The sequence below is a fragment of the Athene noctua genome, chromosome 13, assembly GCF_965140245.1.
Source record: "Athene noctua chromosome 13, bAthNoc1.hap1.1, whole genome shotgun sequence".
Taxonomy (NCBI): domain Eukaryota; kingdom Metazoa; phylum Chordata; class Aves; order Strigiformes; family Strigidae; genus Athene; species Athene noctua.
The window spans coordinates 2,932,967-2,952,478 of NC_134049.1; the positions used below are offsets into that span (position 1 = coordinate 2,932,967).

The 19,512-nt window shown below is 43.2% G+C and overlaps 1 protein-coding gene across 2 annotated transcripts; it reads left to right on the forward strand.

Moving 5' to 3' along the window:
• Positions 1-889: 889 nt before the first annotated feature.
• LYSMD2 (LysM domain containing 2) lies at positions 890-14,044 on the forward strand. Of its 2 annotated transcripts, none has more exons than XM_074917364.1 (3): positions 890-1,200; positions 6,343-6,680; positions 13,262-14,044. In XM_074917364.1, exons 1-3 carry the CDS (start codon positions 1,003-1,005, stop codon positions 13,311-13,313), a joined length of 588 nt encoding a protein of 195 aa, XP_074773465.1. In that variant the 5' UTR covers positions 890-1,002; the 3' UTR covers positions 13,314-14,044. The 2 variants fall into 2 exon arrangements, with proteins under 2 accessions (XP_074773465.1, XP_074773466.1); XM_074917365.1 differs by having other exon boundaries at positions 6,343-6,675; positions 13,269-14,044.
• The last annotated feature ends 5,468 nt before the right edge of the window (positions 14,045-19,512 follow it).

Genomic DNA, 19,512 nt, shown 5'->3' on the forward strand with positions numbered 1-19,512 from the left:
TCCTGCCCTGCCTCCTCACAGGATTGATTCTCCAGCCCTTCCCCAGCCTCGTTGCCCTCCTCTGCCCTCGCTCCAGCACCTCAAGGTATTTGTCTTTCCCGCTTCTTACTCATAGAATCACCTGTGTTGGAAAAGACCCTAAAGATCCTCCAGTCCAACCATTAACCCAGCACTGACCGTTCCCAACTCCCCCAGATCCCTCAGCGCTGGCTCAGCCCGACTCTTCAACCCCTCCAGGGATCCCGGGGACTCCCCCCCCTGCCCTGGGCAGCCCATTCCAACGCCCAACAGCCCCTTCTGCACAGAAATCCTTCCTCAGAGCCAGCCTGACCCTGCCCTGGGCAGCTTGAGGCCATTCCCTCTTGTCCTGTCGCTTGTTATTTCATTAGAGACTCATCCCCCCTCTCTGCACCCTCCTGGCAGGGAGTTGCAGAGGGCCAGGAAGTCTCCCCTCAGCCTCCTCTGCTCCAGACTAAACACCCCAGTTCCCTCAGCCGTTACTATTCTAATAAATTTGGCGTATTCGCTACACTTCTATCTGTGCACTTATGCCAGAAGCCATGACTTTCTACCCTATCTCCTTCCCTGCTGACAAACGGCTTCAAGTCTCAAGAGGGCTCTGCGCTCGCTCCCTCGTACCCGCTAAAGGCGCAATCACAAGTTTCTACTCGGGCAGTGAAGATCTCGGGGACTCGGCCCCACAGCGGCCCGGCCCGGTGCGCGGAGGCCGAGCACGGCTCCGCTCAGGGCGGCTCTTCGCTGCCCGCCTCAGGCGCGCGGGCCCGGCCCTGCGCCGCCGCGCCGCCGGAGCGCACGCGCGCTGCCCCCGCGCATGCGGCCTGTGCCGCTGCCCGCGGCCGCGCATGCGCCGCGCGAGCCGGGGCCTCCGCCGCTGCCGCCACCGGGCGGACGGGCGGCGCCGCGGGGCTGTCGCGCCATGCCCGGGGGGGCGGCGGCGGCGGCGCCGTCGCGGAGCGGCGGTCGCTGAGGCGCGGCGGGAGCATGGCCGAGTCGCTGCGGGAGGAGCCGCCGGGCGGGCCGGAGTCGGAGGCAGAGCTGTCGCAGCGGCTGGCCCGCACCAAGGCCCGCTCGTACGGCAGCACGGCCAGTGTGGCGGCGCCGCTGGCAGAGCGCTACGTGGAGCACCGGCTCAGCGCCGGGGACACGCTGCAGGGCATCGCCCTCAAGTACGGCGTCACGGTAAGGCGAGCGCCGCGGCCTTGTTGCCGGCCCGGGGAGCCAGAAGGGCGGCGGGGCGAGCCGGGGAGGGGGCTCAGCCCCGCGGGCTGCGGGGCCGGTGGCCGCCGTTGGCTCCCGTGGCAGCGTTCGCCGTTGTTAGGCCCAGAAAGTAGCGGAGCCAGCGGGAGGAGGCGCTGGAAGCGGGGAACGGCCGAGAGATGACAGCATGAAGTTGTGCCACAGGGCACTTCCTACCCAGAGCGGGCAGAAAATTCAGTTCTTACCGTGGACACGGTGGGGTTAGTTTGGGTATTTGAAACGCTGAATCTTATTCTCGGAGGGGCCAGCGCCCAGTTCGGATGGTAAATGGCTGAAGTTTGCGCTGCCCAAGACAGGACACACGGCCTTGTGCAGCGCGGGCTTGAGCCTGGCTAGTGCTGGGCTCAAGGGGCTGGCCCGTGGCCTCTAGAAGGGGAGATGTACTTGCTCCCACCAAGTGAGCCTGTGCTCACATGGCAACTCACCACCACACTCCAGATTTAAAAAAGCAACGTAATTAAACTTATCTTGCATCACTGTTTTGAGGTTGACACATAGGCTAGGACAAGAAGAAAGAATTTTTTTCCAGTAGCTTCATGGCTAAAAATTCTTCAATTGTCATCTACTTACCAGCCTAGAGATGATTTGTAACTGATGGGGAAGTGTTGCTGCTTTTCTGCTCTCTGCCTAGGGAGAGGAAAGTTTACTTCTGTGGAAAATCTTGAAAGGCTTAAGCCAGCCTAAGACATGCAGGGCCCAACAATGCCGGCCAGCAGGCCCTAACACGCTGCCATTCCCCACAGGACAGAGCCCACCTACCCTACCTTCATTCCACCTTATTCGGGGCCCAGCGAGCTGCCAAGTGACATAGCTATATGCAGCTTCAGTAATCCCGACATGCAGAATGGCTTGGGGCCAAGCAGCTGGTGAGTGTAGCCAGCAGCGTGGTGCTAGTGCAGTGTCACTGTCACATCAGCTGCGGGGAACACCTTCCAGTTGGGCTCTTTCTAGAAGTGCTACAATGTAGTCCCCAATTCATAGTTCTGACAGGAATCGGTTTCCTTTCTTTGTCTGGTTCCAAAAGATCTACTAAAGCCTTCCAGCGACTTCAACAGCATTCAGCTTTCGCTGCGAGAAGGGTTAAAAGCCTGTTCCTCGTGCCCTAGGAAAGATTAAGCCACTTTTACCAAGTCTTGTTGACAGCAGGACTAATGGCATTCTGGATTTACATTCATCCACATTAAAACGAAGTTTTGCTCACTACAGTAGGGGCAAAGTGACCCAATGGCTTGTTGAATTTGTTTGAATTTATTTTTGACATCACTTGCCATAAATGATAAAGTCTCTGAATGATTTAGCAATGTTGTTCTTCATTCAGAACTGTATTTGCTCACTGCGTTAAGTGCAAAATATTAACGGATTACTAAAATAGTTTTCTAGAAAAAAGGCATTTCTAAACACTTTACAGCTGCCTTTCAGCTAAAGTGATGTTGTGGATCAAACCTGTACAGTCTGAAAAAATAAATTTAACTTATGAACCATAAACTTTGTTCATAGTGTGAGTTTAATAAGCTTTTGCTGTGCTAATGATGCATTTAAAGTATAAATGCTGAATTTCTTAAACATTTCTTTTGTTATTTATCATTGCTAGTATTCTGCTTAGGAAACCAGAGCTGCATCATTATAGACTTCAGCTGAGAAAGGGACATTTCATGTCAGTTTAACCTAAGAGCAGTGACAAGTTAGCTGAAATCAGCCATTGTGTTTCTGCTTTAATGGGTTTCAGCCCAAGGTAGGAATGTATGCAAACACATTTGCTTTTAGCAAAATGAAGAATCTTACATGTTCACACAATGACAAGGACTGACTTCCTCTGAAGAGTCATTACATTTGCTTCCTGTATGCTTGGCTGAGAAGCGAGAGTTGCTCTAATGGGAACATCAGAATGATCTTTGGCTGCCATTGCCTCCAGTATCACTGGTTTTAGACGTTTACCCCAGTGATTTTCCTCACTGGGAGTTACTTTGCAGCAAGAGACATCCTGTCCAGTGCCTACCTTGGCATGACATAGCATAGGCAGTTTAAGATGATTGAAAATATTGGGAGGGAAGAGAGAGGGAGATCAGTGTGTTTTATTTGGCCTCATCCTCTGCCCTTCACCCCTCTCCCCCAGGTACTGTCTATTAATCTTGTATGGCTTGTGTTTATTAGATCTTCCTTTAAACACAGGTAGATTAACACTGGGAATTGATGTTCAGTATCATATTTGTGGCTCAGAGTGCTGTTTTCCATCCCATCCCTTTTGAGGGGAGAAGGGAACTATTTGTTCATCATCAGTAGAAGTGATTTTGATGCATTAGCGCAGCTTTAGTTGAAGTATTAAGAGCAAAGGCTTTAGCACATGCTGCCACTATTATAGGTCTGTAGCTAAAAGAAATTAGTTCCATTTTCCTAGCACTACAAAAACTAATGTTAAATCCTGTTCTCCATAAACCTATGAATGTATGGAGTCATACCGAGTTTTAGAGGAAGCAGCATATATATCAAATAACCTGCTCAGGGCTTAGAGATGTTCTTTTCAGAGCCAAGTGTTTCCCATTTCATTGTTACTCAGTGTAGAGGTGCAGTCTTCCAAATGCCACAAGGTGGTATTTTAGGCAGAAATAACCAGAGGTAGAGTTACAGTGAAGTAGGGTAGAGAACAGCAGTACAGTGCATTATTTATCAGCTGTTGAAGCATCACCTTCCAACTCCCATGTAGTAGAGATCTCAGTTTTCAGCTTTTGTATTGTATTTTTAGAGAAAAGCTCCAGCTAGCATTTTAAACATTTTTTGATACCCATCAAGATCGCCAACTTTTAGACATTTTGACAATTGACATTTCAACTAACATCTGATGGCTGGTACAGGTCTCATATACTAAGTCAGGTGAAACTTCTTTCATGCCCTTCAGGTGGTGCTCAGCTTGGAAGAGAACTTGGAGATGCACCACATACTGCATAAGGCTCACTAGTTTCCAGGCTCCAAGAACTGGAAGAGTAATGAGCTTCTCTTACTTGAAGTAGCAGCTTACTATCTGACACTAGCTATTAGTTATTCAGCTTTTGAAAGTGGTTGTTAAATCCAGTCATTCCATCATCTTCGCCATCTGCAGCAACAAGTTGGGGTTGTCGTTAAGTAGAAAATACAATTTTTGTGTATTTAATGGATAGAAATAACTTACTGCTGAGCTTTCCTGCACCATTTTCACTGCTCTCACTCTCCCAGACAACTAGATTTTTTAGACAGAATCTCCTATTTATTTTTACGGAGAAAGGTTTCATCAGGCTTCCAGGAGCCAAGCAAATGCATCCATACATGACACCAGATCCACAGTGGCACCACAGCAGATACTCTTACCACACAGTGCAGGAGTTCATTCTGTTTCTGCATGTGGCCACACAGTCTGACATCGTCACAGAGAAGACAGACTAATATCTCTACTGTTTTCCCTTGGGTTTAGACTGTTTCCCCTGCTGGTGTGTTCAGTGTAAGAAATGCCCAGGCATGTTAATCCAGTTATTATCCGTTAACAATGATCTTTTCTTTTGCAATTGGGAAGAGCTCCAAGTGGCATCAGAGCCAAGTTTAAAGAGTTTAAGACTGACAGGCATAAGATGGTAATTTTTTCATTATCTGAGAGCTGAACTGAAGATACTTCAGACTTTGAAGTAGTGAGTGGTTAGTGCTTAGAGCATTCAGCTTTTTCTGGGTGATTCTATTAGCAGTAAGACTCCTATTATTACAAGACTTACAGTCTTTATTCTCACTCAGTTTAGCTCCACTTAGTTTAATAAAAATGAGTAACACTTCTGATGCAGGCAAGAGGTATTTTCAGTTCTCCTTGTACTTGTTTTCAAGCAGGTTTTTTGTAAAGTGCATTTATCATTGCAGTACTGCAGTGATTATTGCTTATTGCAATCAGCAGGGGACCAGAGTGGTCATCTTTCTTTCACTTAGGACTTTTCCTAATGAAATCATGGGGTCACATTATAACTAAAACTTAAATGCACATAATCATGGTTATGGATTTTGTGCTTTAAAGCTTGCAATTGAGAAATAGGAATCTTGTTTAACTGTTACTGACTTGGAAGTGAAATTTTGATGAGTAACAACTTAAACAATATCCTTAGTAGGGAGATAGTATAAATATTTACTGGGAACTTTGTCTGTAAAGCAGTGGAATTTCTAATAGCTTCTCAGGTTAAGCACAGAACAAGTGGGGCTTTATGCGTTAGTATACTGAGAAAGATGGGGTCTTCTTGCTTCTGTCACGACATTGTCTGTACTGATGAGTTGGTTGTAAGTAGCACTTCAGGTAAAAGTTGCATTAAAAGTCTTTAACAGTTGTGGTGGCTGTTACCGTGCATTATTACATACATGAGGTTGCTGTTGATCATGGTGTAGATTCAGTTTACTGGACAAATGCAGCCACTAGTCTATGCAGCTGCATTACAAAGTGTTTGATTTCCCCATTCTTTTCATTGCTTGACTCCTTACTGAAAAATCAGGATTTCATCTGAAGTCTGAATTTATTATATCAGCTAGGGGGGAGATACTATAGATGAGGCATACACTGCTCTTCCAAGACTGGTGCTCGCTGTTCGTAACTAACATGTCCTAGAATGCTCAAGGTAACTATCACCCTTTGTTTGTATTATGCATGCTTTTTACTAGAGAGTTCACCTACCTAAGTGCTAGCAGTTCTGAGCCTTACTCTAACAGAAATTCAAATCAGTAGCACTTTTGAAATGGAGTTTTTATTCTTTGAAAGTTGTCCATGTAAGCCTGTAGAGAGATTGGAAGACTGTTCAAGAAAAGTGTCTTTAGGTAGTGCAAGATTGTGGAAAGACCAATATTGAAGTCAAGTCTACATGAAAGGAAGAAGGTTTTGAGTTAGCAAGGCTAAGACAGAACATACACTCTGAAATCACTTTGAATGCAAAAAAATCCTTTCCTGAAGTCATTGGTGCTGCAAAGAAAGTATAGATTTATTGTAACTAAGGGGTACTGTATTACTGCAGAAAGTTAGTAACTTATACTTTGCCAAAACCTAACAACTTACATTTTTCCTATCTTTTTCAGATGGAACAAATAAAGAGGGCAAATAAACTGTTTACTAATGACTGTATATTTCTGAGGAAAACCCTGAATATTCCTGTTATATCAGACAAACCATTACTGTTCAATGGACTTAATTCACTGGAGTCTCCTGAGAATGAAACTGTTGACAGCTCCCCTTCTTGTGATGAAGGACTAGTGACAGTTCAGGAAGAAAGTAGTTCTTCTCCCAGTCCTCAAGAGCCTGACAATCAGCCCACTGCACCAGAAGAACTGTCTGCCAAAGATTTCCTACAAAGGTTGGACTTGCAGATTAAGTTATCCAAACAAGCAGCCAGAAAACTAAAAGATGACAATGTCAGGTAAATGCCGCTTTTAGTATTAAGCATCTTAATCTCATCCTGAAGGCCTTTTGCTCTAGGCCAAACCCTCTCTGTGGGTTCTCAGACAGCGTCTGTAGTTTTGATTTGTCAGCAGTAAGTCATGTACCAGATTCAGAGCACACCATTAGTAGATGCCTTGATAGGGCAGTGATAAAGGCTGCCTCACAATACAATCTTTCTAGAACAGCAGTAATGTTCCATGAAAGCTAGAAGGCCAATATTCTCCAGGATGTCTTGCTATGTAAGTAGGCAAGTATTTAAGCAAACCCATAGTTTTCAGTAGAGCACCAAGCCAGTGGTGATGTGGAAGCTGATTTGCTGTATGACAAGGCATGACTGCATTTTTCTTCTGTCCTAAATTGCCTCATAATTGTCTAAATATTCTCCATGTTGCAGTTTCAGTTAAGGTGCCTTATCTCCTTTCCCTGTGCAGTGCTCCCCTTTGTGGATCCCCCTATGCAGACTATTTTTTTTTTTCAGTATTTCTTCTACAACCAGGAGCTCCCACACACTTTACAGAGAAAAAGCAGTACCCTTTTGACCTCTCTGCCACAGTGGTTATCCCTCACATATGTAGACATCCCATGGAGAGTACAGAGAGATTCAGAGCAAGAATAGACTTCAGTAGTGTTTTCCCATGTCCTTGGGACGAGCTTCCTCAGCTTGTTCACAAGCAGTCTCTTGGGCTGGTTGCCTGTTTATTCTCTGCAGAAATTGCCTCAGTGGGTGATGCCAAGGTGGCCTTTCTCATGACAATAAAAGGTGTGACTGCCAGGGGACTGGTACTGCATCTCTTAGCAGAGAGCTGAAGACAGGTTATGCCTGCAGATATGTACTTTTGCAAGTTTTTTAAATGCAAAACTTCTTCTGTCATCCTGGTTCACTTCACATACTCTAATGTTGAGTGCAAGCAGCATATTTTTCATGTTAAGAAGATAATCCTTCAGGACAAAAATCTATTGAACAGAGAGTTCTGTAATTTCTTTAAGAAGTTAAGTGATTATTTCAGCAGCTTATAAACTTCATTCAATAGGCAAAAATTTGAGGGAGAGCAGAATATTGCATTTAGCAATTGGACAAGTCTCATTTGGAGAAATACCCCATAAGACAGTTTAAGATAATTCATTACCTATTGCACTCCACATACAACTCTCCATGGCCAGAAGGACACTGGTTTAGAGTTACGGTCTCAGGGAAGACTGGAATGCTTTCACATCACCTTAACACACTTGCAGTTATTTTGGTTTGAGCTGGCTGTTAGATACATATCTAACAGAGAGGTGTTGACCCAACAGTTAAACTGGGTGACAGCAAACTGCAGTCCCTGCCAGAGGAAGGCAGTTATTTTAACATCCCCTCAACAAAACTACAGGCTAATACACAGCAGGAAATTCCCTTAGACCTTGCTGCACCATGAGCAGAGCCAATATAGTGACACTGCACAAGTAGTACACTGCTACTACTAATATGCATGTCCTATATTGCTTAAATTACAGTTTGGGAAATAAGGGCCTGGTACCAAGTTTCCTCCCAAGGAGTAATGGATGCAGAAGGATGAGGTACTTCCCCACCTCCTGTTCAGATTTAGCAGGTAATTTTGTTAATTATACACAGAGCACCGATTTTTTTAATGGTCGTGATGCTACAGGAAGCATGAAGTACAGAGCTGCAGGCTATCTGCTGAGCAGGGTGTTACCCAAAGCTTCTGAAGAGAAAAGCTTCCTGGATGTCTGATAAAATCTTCATAATGTCACCGTCCACCGCACCACCTCTGGCTCTCAGTCATGGTTCACAAAAGCCATCCTTGCCTGGTTTTCTCCAACTGTGTTCACCCCTTCACAGTCTGACAGGTAGTGCCAAAGGACCAAAGTGAATACTCCTTGCAGAGAGCAGGAGTAGAGGGAGACCATTACCAAAAGCCCCGGAGGTACTTTTCAGCTGCGTACCATCAGTGGTATTTCTGGGCCCACACTGGAAGGTGGCAACATTACTGTGCTCCAGCAGCTCCCTGGGAGGCACCTGTTCTCTCCTACCTCTACATTTCTTGTCCCTTGCTTGGAGCTGGAGGCCTCAGAAAGCCATCATGACAGTAAACCAGCCTCATGAATATGCAGATCTCCAATTCTTAGAGTGAAAGCCATTTATGAAATTAGGAGTGCTGTTTCCAGCTAATCTGGGTATTCAGATCGCTTGTCAAGGCCTCTTTAGAATGTGACATGCACCAACACTGCAGGGTATTTAAGTACTTTTTTGAGAGTAAGAAAGGAACACCTAGAGTTACATCTACTACCACCAAAACAGACATTGGAACTAAGAAAACTGTAAGCAGAAGCAGACTATCAGTTCTGGAACTTGAAGAGTCATAACTTCTCACCATACCCATGAACCTGATTTGACAGATGGAGAGAATCACACTCTGGTCTCCCTTAAAGCTGCCAAAAATGCATGCACATACATGCCCTGAATCTGATCGAATGGTACAGGCAGTTTCATAGTCAGAAACTGTTTTGTACTACAAAGACAGCTTAAGATGAATTACATTGTTTAATTTTAAGTCTTGCTCTCAAAGGAATAAAGTATATTAATCTGTAAGGTCAGCTGCTTCCCAGCTAAAGCCTCTTGCTGTTAGGTAGAAAAATTGAGGAGCACATGGGTGCAGATTTAAACTAAGATACTAAACTTTAATAGCCATGCAGGTAGACGAGCATTAAAGATGATAGAATGTTCGTACAGCTTGTGCCAGCTGCCTTTCACTGTTGGAGCTGATGTAAGCATATGGCTAGATCTGCACGCAATACTACCTTTACTAGAGAGTTTCATCGAGCAAGAAATCATTGGTCAATGAATTCTCCAATCGGGCATATTCAAGATGTAGCTTTAGGTGAGCAGTTCAAGGCAATAAGACATGGTTTTGTTTTGAGCAAAATTTTTATAACAGGCTAAAAGAAATGCAAAAGTATTAATATAGTTGTTTGTAGCGTATGTAGCTAACTCATGTATTTGCGTATTAGGGAAGAACATCCATTATTAGTTTTATCCACACACAGAAGCAACTTGTAATAGTTTGAGAAAATATGGTCGTGCTTTATCTTGCTCAAAACGCTGTTATGCATGTTTCAGGATGCCAAACTGAAGTTGAGTTTAGTAGTACTTTTTGTATCAGATAGTTGAACACCAGAGGTCTAATGCCAGGTCTTTATAGAGCCCTTAGTATCTTAGGGTGGTACTGTGGTAGGCTAGAACACTAGGGCCATGAACTGTCCTTCTGGGTCAGGTCACATCTTTCTGCATTTGTCTATAGCGACTCATTTTGAAAACCTTGTAACTGAATAAAGCCACTCTAATTGCTATTGCTTATACGAGCCAATATAATTAACTGGTGTGCAGCACTGGAACAGAACCGTATATTGTCATCTGCTCAGTTGCCTTGACCTGAACCTAGGAAGGAGTTGAGTGTTGAAGCATTCGAAACTGATAATTGAGTTAATTTGCCCAATAATTGTTCACCATCACTGGCTATCAGCTAAGAAAACGGATACCTCAGTAAAGGAGCTGCCTGGGGAGAATCCTGTTCTGAGACTTCCAAAAGCTATTAACTCACAAACTTAGCTTGCTGCCTTGTTTAATTATGGGTTCTAGAAGCATCCAAGTGTTGGATTTGAGTTTACGTGTTCACACTCAGGTGCACTGGGTCTTGCAGAAGTGGCTATTAGCATTTTTTATTGTGGCCTGGTGCAGTAGGTGTCTTTCAGCTCTTGTAACCTGCAGGGCAAAGTGCCAAGAGCCAACAGGCAGAGACAGCCCTACGAAGCACTGCAGTTCCCCTTCGCCTGAAGGACGATGTTGCAGTGACTTACCACTTTGCTATTTTAAGCATCTTAAAGTGAAGGAAATTGTTTGGTCATTAAACATATAAACAGTGTAGTTGTTGCCTGTGGGCCACGGCCTGGGACTATTACTATGTAATTTTATTTCATACAAAGCTTGACTTGGTTTTAAGCCATCAGAACAGACTTGTACTTGCTATGTGCAGTCCGAAGATCTACAGTAGTAATATTTTCTGGCCATTACCTTGGTTTGGAGTGATGCTCCGTGGACCCCATCACGTAGCCTCGTACTGCAACCTAGGTCAGAATCTGCTTTTACCAACCCTTACTTCCAACTACAGCACGCCAGAGCCTTGGTCAGAAATCTGTTTTGCACATCACTGCTTTGCTTAGGTTCAAGCACAGTGAGCTACTATGTGGTTCTGAAGTCCCACCACATACAGAAACCTCTGAAAGGTGGCTGTGACTCAAGGGCCAGTCTTCTGCTCTCTACTGACAATTGCCAAGTAAGAGCCCATAGTCCAAGTGCGTATTTCACAAGAGAAGTAGAGACCACAGCTTAGACTAGCTGTTTTGTTATTTTGATGTCTGAAGACCTGCTAGTATAAACATCCCTATTTCAGTTCTCCAGGTTCACCCCTACTATCCACCATAATCAGCTGCAGCTAATTTCAGTCCAGTGTTTGGCTGTTGCCATGTCATAATGGATGTTATTCCTGTATTAAGGCTTTCAAGGAGAAAAAAAAGACTGAAAGGCCAGTTCTGCCAGCCTCTGATTAGAAGGAAGGTCTTTTTGCTGTAACTCTGCCTCATTTTATTCTCCTAAGAGGGGAAACACAAAACTAGGTAGTACAAAGTAATTTTCAGTGTAGAGCATAGGAAGTAAGCTTCTCCCCTCCTGGACAGTCTAAGCTCTGAAACTATAGTACTGCTTCATCCTCACAAACTAGCAGCAGATTGCTGTTTGCAACTCTGCTCTGGGCACATGTGGCAAGGCACCCATTGCCCCAGAAGGGCATATTATCAGAGCTTCAGAAAATACTTTTTAAAATACTTAGATTCAGCCAAGTAGTTATGGTTGAATTTCACAGCCCTGCAGCCCAATCTTACAAGCTTAGTATGTTGATAGGTTTCAATTCTGAATAAAAAGTTTTAAGATGTATTGTCTTGAGACAAGTTATAGAGCAAAAGTGCTTTAGTGCTTATTCAACTCCACATTAATTGTTTGCTTCCTTACTTTACTGTCATGGCAGGTATTATGGAAAGCATCTGCAAATTGTAGTATTCCATGGCAGTGTTGCAATGCTGATTTGATGCTACAAGAAAAGGTACTACTTAAATATACACAGATCACAAGAATCATGCTTGGTACTGGGTCTGTAGCATCACTAATGTAAATAGATGGTAGTATGTGTAAGAAAGGCTAAAAAAAAAAATTTTTTCTGTACTACTGTACCCACACATCCCTGCAATAACTATCAGTTCTATCCAAAACCTGGGGGTTTTTTGGAGGTTTTACTTTGACAAGATTGCTTCAAGACAGAAAAAATACTATGTCTTGGGTAATCCAGCAAAATCATCTTCTTAAACCAAAGAACAGGGAAGGGCTGCTTTGGTCAGTTTGTAGGGTTCTTTGATTCTCTTCTGGAGGTCTTACATGAAATTTAAGTTGTAGATAAATAATCATGTTTAGAAGTTAGTAGGGAAAAGTCTGCATGATTGGGGTTTGGAATACTGTTGAAATACATCGTTTTTACCTTATTCCATTATTGGATTATTTGAATAGCTGTACCTTTGTATGGAAGCATAGATAGTATTAAAAGTAACTGAAAATCCTTTGAAGCTCAGAGTGTAGCAACTGTTAAGTCTTTCTGTTCTCACCAAAACACTAAAACTGGCAGCAGCTTTAAGAATAGGCTTTCAGGAACATAATTTTGAAACTACAATAGTAGAAAACAATGATCTTTGGAGAACTTGGCATGCTTGAATTAATACTGGATGCTGCACTGTAATAGTTTGCATAAGCACTTTTTTTTTTTTTTAAGGGCAATATTGTTAGGTAAACAGTAGGCAGACTGATTTTGCCTGAGGATTTTTTAATAGCAACACTCTTTGGTTTATCCAGTCATTGCATTAACAATAGCACTTGTGGGCAGCTATTTACTTGTCAGAAAATCCAAGTGATCAGTCTCACTATTGATCGATGAGCAGGCAGTATACATCAGGGAGCCCACTCAGAGGACATCCTCGCAGCATCAGGACACGGGTCCAGCTACGGCTGTGATGGACTGCTCCTGTTCTTGCCTCATTTGGTCCATCTGTACCCCCTGACATTCAAAAGGCTGAAACAAACCTACAACTGAGCTTGCTTTTTTAAGAAAAGAAGTAGAAAGCCACAGTACTGGAACTCCAGCACACCCTCTGCTTGTTTATCCTTTACAGTATTTCTTACTGGTTTGGCATGGTAGTGTCAAGAATAGTTCATTAAACTCTAAATACATCCTGCTGCTGTTGAGCTTGCACAGCTTTACTTGTTTTCAACATTCTGTTCCTGAAACAACATAATTAGAACCCCAGAGATGTGTAATGAACAGTAGTACGCTGCAAGTAGTATTCCTGTTGGGCAGTGCCAGTCTCACCTATTTTGATCCATTTAGGAGAACTGTTTGTCTTCATTACTGTTGGCAACGTGGTATGTTCCTGGTCTGATGGTTATGATCATTTTCTTTTTAGAGAGGAGGAGAATGAGGAAGGTCCCTATGCAACTTCTTCGTATCACCAGTAGAAGACAGATGTGGTGGCCTGAAAACTTTCCATGAAATCAGTTCTTAAAGAACTAAACGGTCAATAATTCACAACCCAAGTCTTTTGGACTCATCGTCTTGATGTACTTAAAAACAAGTCATGAATGGGTAATTGCACTGAAATTAATGACCTCTTCTGCCTTCCATAGGTTAATGTCCTTATGCTATATCAACAAAGGGTTTAAGCCTTCCGAAACTAGCAATGGCCTTTATACCCCTTCTGTGCAAACTGTAGCATGGTAGCAACAATATATCCTTGAGGTCACCTTTATGCAGGATGTTGATCTTTAGTAAAGATTTTGTAAATACTTGTTAAGTGAAATTTGTTTTAAGTATTCAAAACTATTAAATAAGTTTGCTTGTAAATGACAGACTATGAAAATAACAGAAATGTACTTATTCTGCAAACAGGCAAGTTTGCTGTGGAAGTTTTGTTTACTTCAAGGCTGCAGAACTTGCCTCTGAACTCTGTGTGTGTGTCTGTGTGTGGTTATGGTGTATTCCTGGAAAGGGGAATTCAGCTTGTTTTGATTAGTTAAAGCCTTTACGGTTAGACAACTGTTTGCAAAATGGATTTCTGCTATTAAAAGGGAAGAGTTACAGCAAGAGATTTTTCTTTGTGAGATATGACATTGAAATATCAGATGTGTGTTCTTGTGTGCAGTTAATATTTCGTGTGGTTTTAATTTAATAAATACAAAAAATACCAACGTGTCTGTTCATAATGAAGTTAGCTTGGTTCTAGTCTGTTTTTTGTGAAGAATGGTTTGTCTAGTCCCACGAGCTAGTAAATGCTAATTTCAGGGCAAATAATGTCCTTTACCATATAGCTCACCCTCCTAAACAAGACCTGTAATAATTATTTGATCTAGTTGTGCAGTCAAGAAAACTGGATTAAGCTTAATAAGAGCCACAGTGGCCAACCTTCACTTTTCTGAGAAGAGATGCCAGTGTTCAAGCCTGCAAGTGGACCCACCTGAAGCTTAGGAAGGCAGGGTGCAGACTGCATTCACTCTGCCTTGAAAGTTAACGTCTTAGCAAATTCTTGTTAGCCATCCTACAGTTCTTCCTCAAGTATTCAGTAAACCACAGAACTCTTGTCAGTAAGAATTGCTGGATCCCCACTGTGGCAGATGCTGTTTCCTATATATCAGCTCATACTTTATTGCTCCCTTAAAGCAAAAACCTTCTGCAGTATGTTAAGATGGATGCAATATAGAAAGTTACATTAATTTACTAAAACTAAAAATAAAAATTCAAAGCTAGACAGGAATTGGTATTTCCCTAGAGTTTGCAGAAGCTTAGGCCTGCCAGGCTCATTCAGATCATCTCTAGCTCTGGCCCTAAAGAGGAGCTCTGCAGCAGCACACAAATTAGCAAGGACAGGGAAAGCTTGGAGTGAATAAAAGGAAGCATTGATTTTTCTTGAAGAGACTGGTGAATTAGTTTTAAGTCTTATATCTTTCTTAAATTGGGATTTGTGTCTGTTCCTTACAGCATAGTGATTTCTATTGTTGCCAGTTAATTTCAGTAGGACATTACAGAGCCAGTATAAATTATTTTTCCAAAGGTGACCCTCACTTCAAGCACAGTTCGACTTTATAATCCTACAGGAAAAACTTAATCCTTTTCTACCACAGACCTGCTGTTGTAACATCCAGCGGGAGCAGGTCAGAGGCAGAGCTCCCCCTTGCGCAGCCTGCACATCCCCTGGCAGCCACGCCAGGCTGGCCCAGCTCCTGCCAGAGCCACGTTTCACTCCGTCCTCCCAAAGAGCGCTGCAGTGCTCCAGGGCCTTCAGGACAAGCAACAAAAGATCAGTGATGCTGTTACCATCTACTTTTCCTGACTGAGAAAGGCACACAGAAGCACAAAGGGAGAAGCAGCTGTGCCAGCCTGTAGGCACAGCTGGGCAGAGACCCACCGCTGCACACCCTTCTCCTCAGACACAGGCAGAATCCAGCCCAGCCGCACCCTGATGGACTCACAGCACCTCTGGAAACCCCACCACACCAGCACTCAACATGGCATCCACCGCCAAACCGCTACCGTAACCCAGCAGAGACACCTCACCCATCCGTTCCACACAACCATCTTCCTACAGAGACAATTTCACCACCACCAGTGACCACGACAAAGGCTGCCTGCAAGAGGCCTTACCTTGCTGGTCACAGCCCCACACGGGACACTGCTTGGCCAGGGGAGCCCTTTTTCTTGCACTCCACCTTCTCTGGCACTTCCAGTTCTTTTCACCAGAACCCACAGCAGCACCTGTCCTCCTGCCCTGGGGGGAGGCCGCTCCTTATGGCCACCAGGCCTCCCAGTGGGCTGTGGGGCCTGACGAGCCCCCGGGCCAGCTGGGTCTCACAGCTGCTGCCAGCCTGGCTTTTGCCTGAGTGCTGATCCAACGGGGTTCTTTGCAGAATGGGCAAAACGTTCGATTTTGTTGTGTTTAATTAATTCCTGTTCTGGTTTTCAGGTAGATAGATGTGGTGTTTCCTAATTCCTAGGACAAAGACAGGGACCGAATGCGCATTTTTATGGGTAAAATATTTTTAGAAGTGCTTTACTGTGCCTCTGCAGGTTTCTGGCCCCCCTTCACTGGTGTGAGGTCCTGTGGGCTGCGTGGAGGGGCTGCAGCCCTCGTGTGGGGCAGCGGGTCACACACAGCTCTGGCAGGCACCCACTGTGCCCCACGTCCCCTCAGCCCCGAGGGAGACGAAGCAGGTGACTGAAAACGGTCCCTGGGAACAGTATCTGTAACAGACTCAGCATCATGCAAGATGGAGTTTTCCTACTCTGTAAAAAAGAGGTTCTTAAGACTCCAGAATAACTAATGTTTTACATTGTCATATTATTACTCAATAAAATGACAGTTTTTCCTGTACATTTTATATATTGTTTATATATTATCCTGTATATTTTGCTTCTCACTCCCACCTTTATTCTTCCTACACTTGTAACTTCATTCTTTGTCTATATATTTACACCAGTCCTACAAGGTGTGGTTCAGGGCTGGAACAGGGCAATTTGGGGCTGAAGTGAAGCACAGAGTGTGGGTAAAATTCCATGGTTTGCACCTATTCTGTGGCGGAAAACCTGCATGTTTGTGGGTTTCTTTTTACATATTTCTTCTGTCAAAGCTTGAAAAGTCAAAACCCGAGCAGGCTTGAACTAGGATCTTTTTAAATGAAATGTGGGACATAAACTACTGAACAGTTGTCATTTGGGACTCATTGGTAACGTGGCTGGAGGCTACTAAAAGCCCAGTTAACTCGGCCGTCGGGTGCTGTGGTTGATGGAACATTCCCAGAGTGGGGCATCCCCCTTCCCGCAGACCTTGTGATGAACTCCTGTTGGTCTGTGGTGCCAGCCATCCTCAAAAAGCTGGGGCAGTGGAGAGAAAAGATGCGTTTTCTTTGACACACAAAAGCAGCCTTGTACTACTGTATCTTGTAGTAAAGTGTTTAATAAAGTACAGTATCAGAAACAAGAGTCTAATAAAAAAGCTCAAAAGGTGAATAGCATATATGTTGTACTTGTTACATTTTCAGTGATAATTTAGGGAGTGAAGGATTTCTGAAGGATCCAGCAGAAATACAAACAACATAGAAACTGCTCTTTGTCAGTTTAGAACCAGAGATGTGCAAGTGTTGGAAAAAACACTTTCTCACCAGGAAAAAGGAAAGCACTGGCAGAATATGATTTACTAATTATGTATTAAACACACTAGCAGCAGATGTCCAGTGCTAACATGCTCCAAGTGTTCCCTTTAAACTAAGGACTGATCTGTAGTGCAGGTTGAAACTTGCGTCACTGGGTTTGCTTTTATTTAACATAAGTCACAGCCTTTCAGAAAGGCAGGGTGATTCATCAGGCTGGCTGTGTTTTTACTCTGTCTGCTTCTGACAGGTGTGATTTACGATAGATGTTCGTTTGATGTACCAGCAATGTACCTGAAGCGTTCAAAGAACAAGTTTAATAGGCTTGGTCGGGATGAGGAGTGAATCTGGTCTGAAAAACGTAGGTGAGGCTGCTCAGTGACCCCTCAGCTAGTCATCGGGCTGGTCTGTGTATGTACCCCAAGGGATGCACAGCACCAGGGGAAGCACAGGACAGGTCCAAGGACGTGCGTACTCTGAACTAGAATCAGGTCATACCCCTTGTTTGGACTTTTTTTTTTTTTTCCCCCCTACATGATGTTGTCTGTGCTTTGTTTAAGTTATAAACTTTGCAAAACTGAGAGGTTAAAAAATATTGTACTAGCCTTTTTGTGGAGACAGGCTGTTGGTAGTCACAGGTGGGTAGTTGATGACATCTTTCCATTTGTACCAGACTCCCGAGAGGCCAAAGTAAGAACCTAACTTCCAATGAAAATGAAAAATATTATATTACCCATTATATTGACAGGAGAAGGAAGTTTGCCTTTTTTTTTTTTTTTTTTTTTTTTTAAAGTCACCATTGGGGAAGGAAAGCTTGTCCTTTTTGGTTTTTAAGTGCAGATCTTTGATCACTCTCACTTCCCCAGCTGTAAAGCTCTATGCTTCTCCTGATTTCTGTCATAAATCCAAAAATCCACTTTTCCAGTGTGACAGTCACATAAGAAAGTAAGTCACAAGCTGTTGCAGAAAACAACCGAGATCTATAGGGACAAGAAGAAATTCTGTTCTTTGGGAATATTGGCTAATAATAATAATAATAGAGGGTTTATATGAGAACAAATACACTGTTTCAAAATAACAGGAATTCATTTTTGCTAATTATCTGCAGTGTTTCTAAGGGACTATTTTTCAAGCAGGGAGGTTACATCGACTACGTTTCTGGATACAGTTTTTAATCTTAAAATAAATGCCAGGATTAGTGACTGATACTGCAGTTCAGTGATCCATGTCAGGATGTGTATGAGCAGTACTTTTTGTGTGCTAGAAAGCACTCGTTGCCTTATCTATCATCAGTTTTCAAATAGATACGCTGTCACACCTCACTGCTACCACATTCATTTAATATTTGTTACCAGTAAGGTTCTGTTGATAATGTTCAGTTGATAATTTATGTTTTGCAGGGATTCCAAAGTTTATACTTGAGTTGGCTAAGAAACATTGCTCAAACCTCCCCCTTAATCTCCAACTGTGCTGAGAAAGGGAGGAAGGAAAGGACCGGCCCATTTAACGTTTACAGAACTTTGTGCTGTGCAGGCAGTGCTGTAAGTCAGCATCTTCCTTCGCTGGCAGGCCGATGCTGACCTCTGCATCAACTAACATTTTCTGTATCAATCTCAGAAATATCATGAGCTTTTTAAAAAAAGTCAGAGCAGGGATATCCCCAACTATCAATGAAGAACCTGTAACTAAAGAGAACAGGGCTTTCCTGGAGTTCATTTACTGCAGGGGATAGATAAGTCTCAGGATTTACATCTTTTGGAACTCAGTTTAAAATTTACTTTTCCAAAAACTTTTTTACCTTTGATCTTGCTTCACGAGTTCTTTGTGCATAAACTTATCCATTCACTTAAATATAAAAGATCTTATAAACCATTCTTCAGAAACTCTACAAATTGAGAAAGAAGAATGAGGCCAACATTTTCAGTTTCGTTTTTCATTCTTTAGGAGGTACCAAATTCTTGGCTAGTGATAGCATATATAAGCCCCAAAAATAGTTTTCTGAATAATACTGCTCAACACAGATCAGAAACGCACCACAGCTTTGCTATTCAGAGATGCTGGAGGTATGAGAGGTTCTTTTAAGTCTTTCTGAAAAGCAGGGTCCATGTTCCTAAAAACACCTCTATTTGCAAACTCCCCTTCTCATGCAAAATGAGTTGAATCGCTTTCCCTTTTTTGTTTCCCCCCCCCCCCCCCCTTTAAAGAAAGTAATGGCTATTTACACTTGTTATCAGGCTACTCACATCAGGAATTCAACTAATTATGCATGCACAATCATCAAATGGTGCACCAAATGTTTATACATGCTGAATGAAGCAACAATGGGAAGAATACAGCTCTGTAACATGGAAGGCAGTTGTAGTGTCAAAGATTTATCAGTCAGCTAAAGACACTGTAGTTCAAGTTACAGAATACTACATAAAGAAATAAAAAAGGGTCAAGGGAAAAAAGGCATTAGGGTTTAAAAACAAGATTTCTGTTTATGAAATCATATTAAGGAAAACTTTAATAGGTAAAA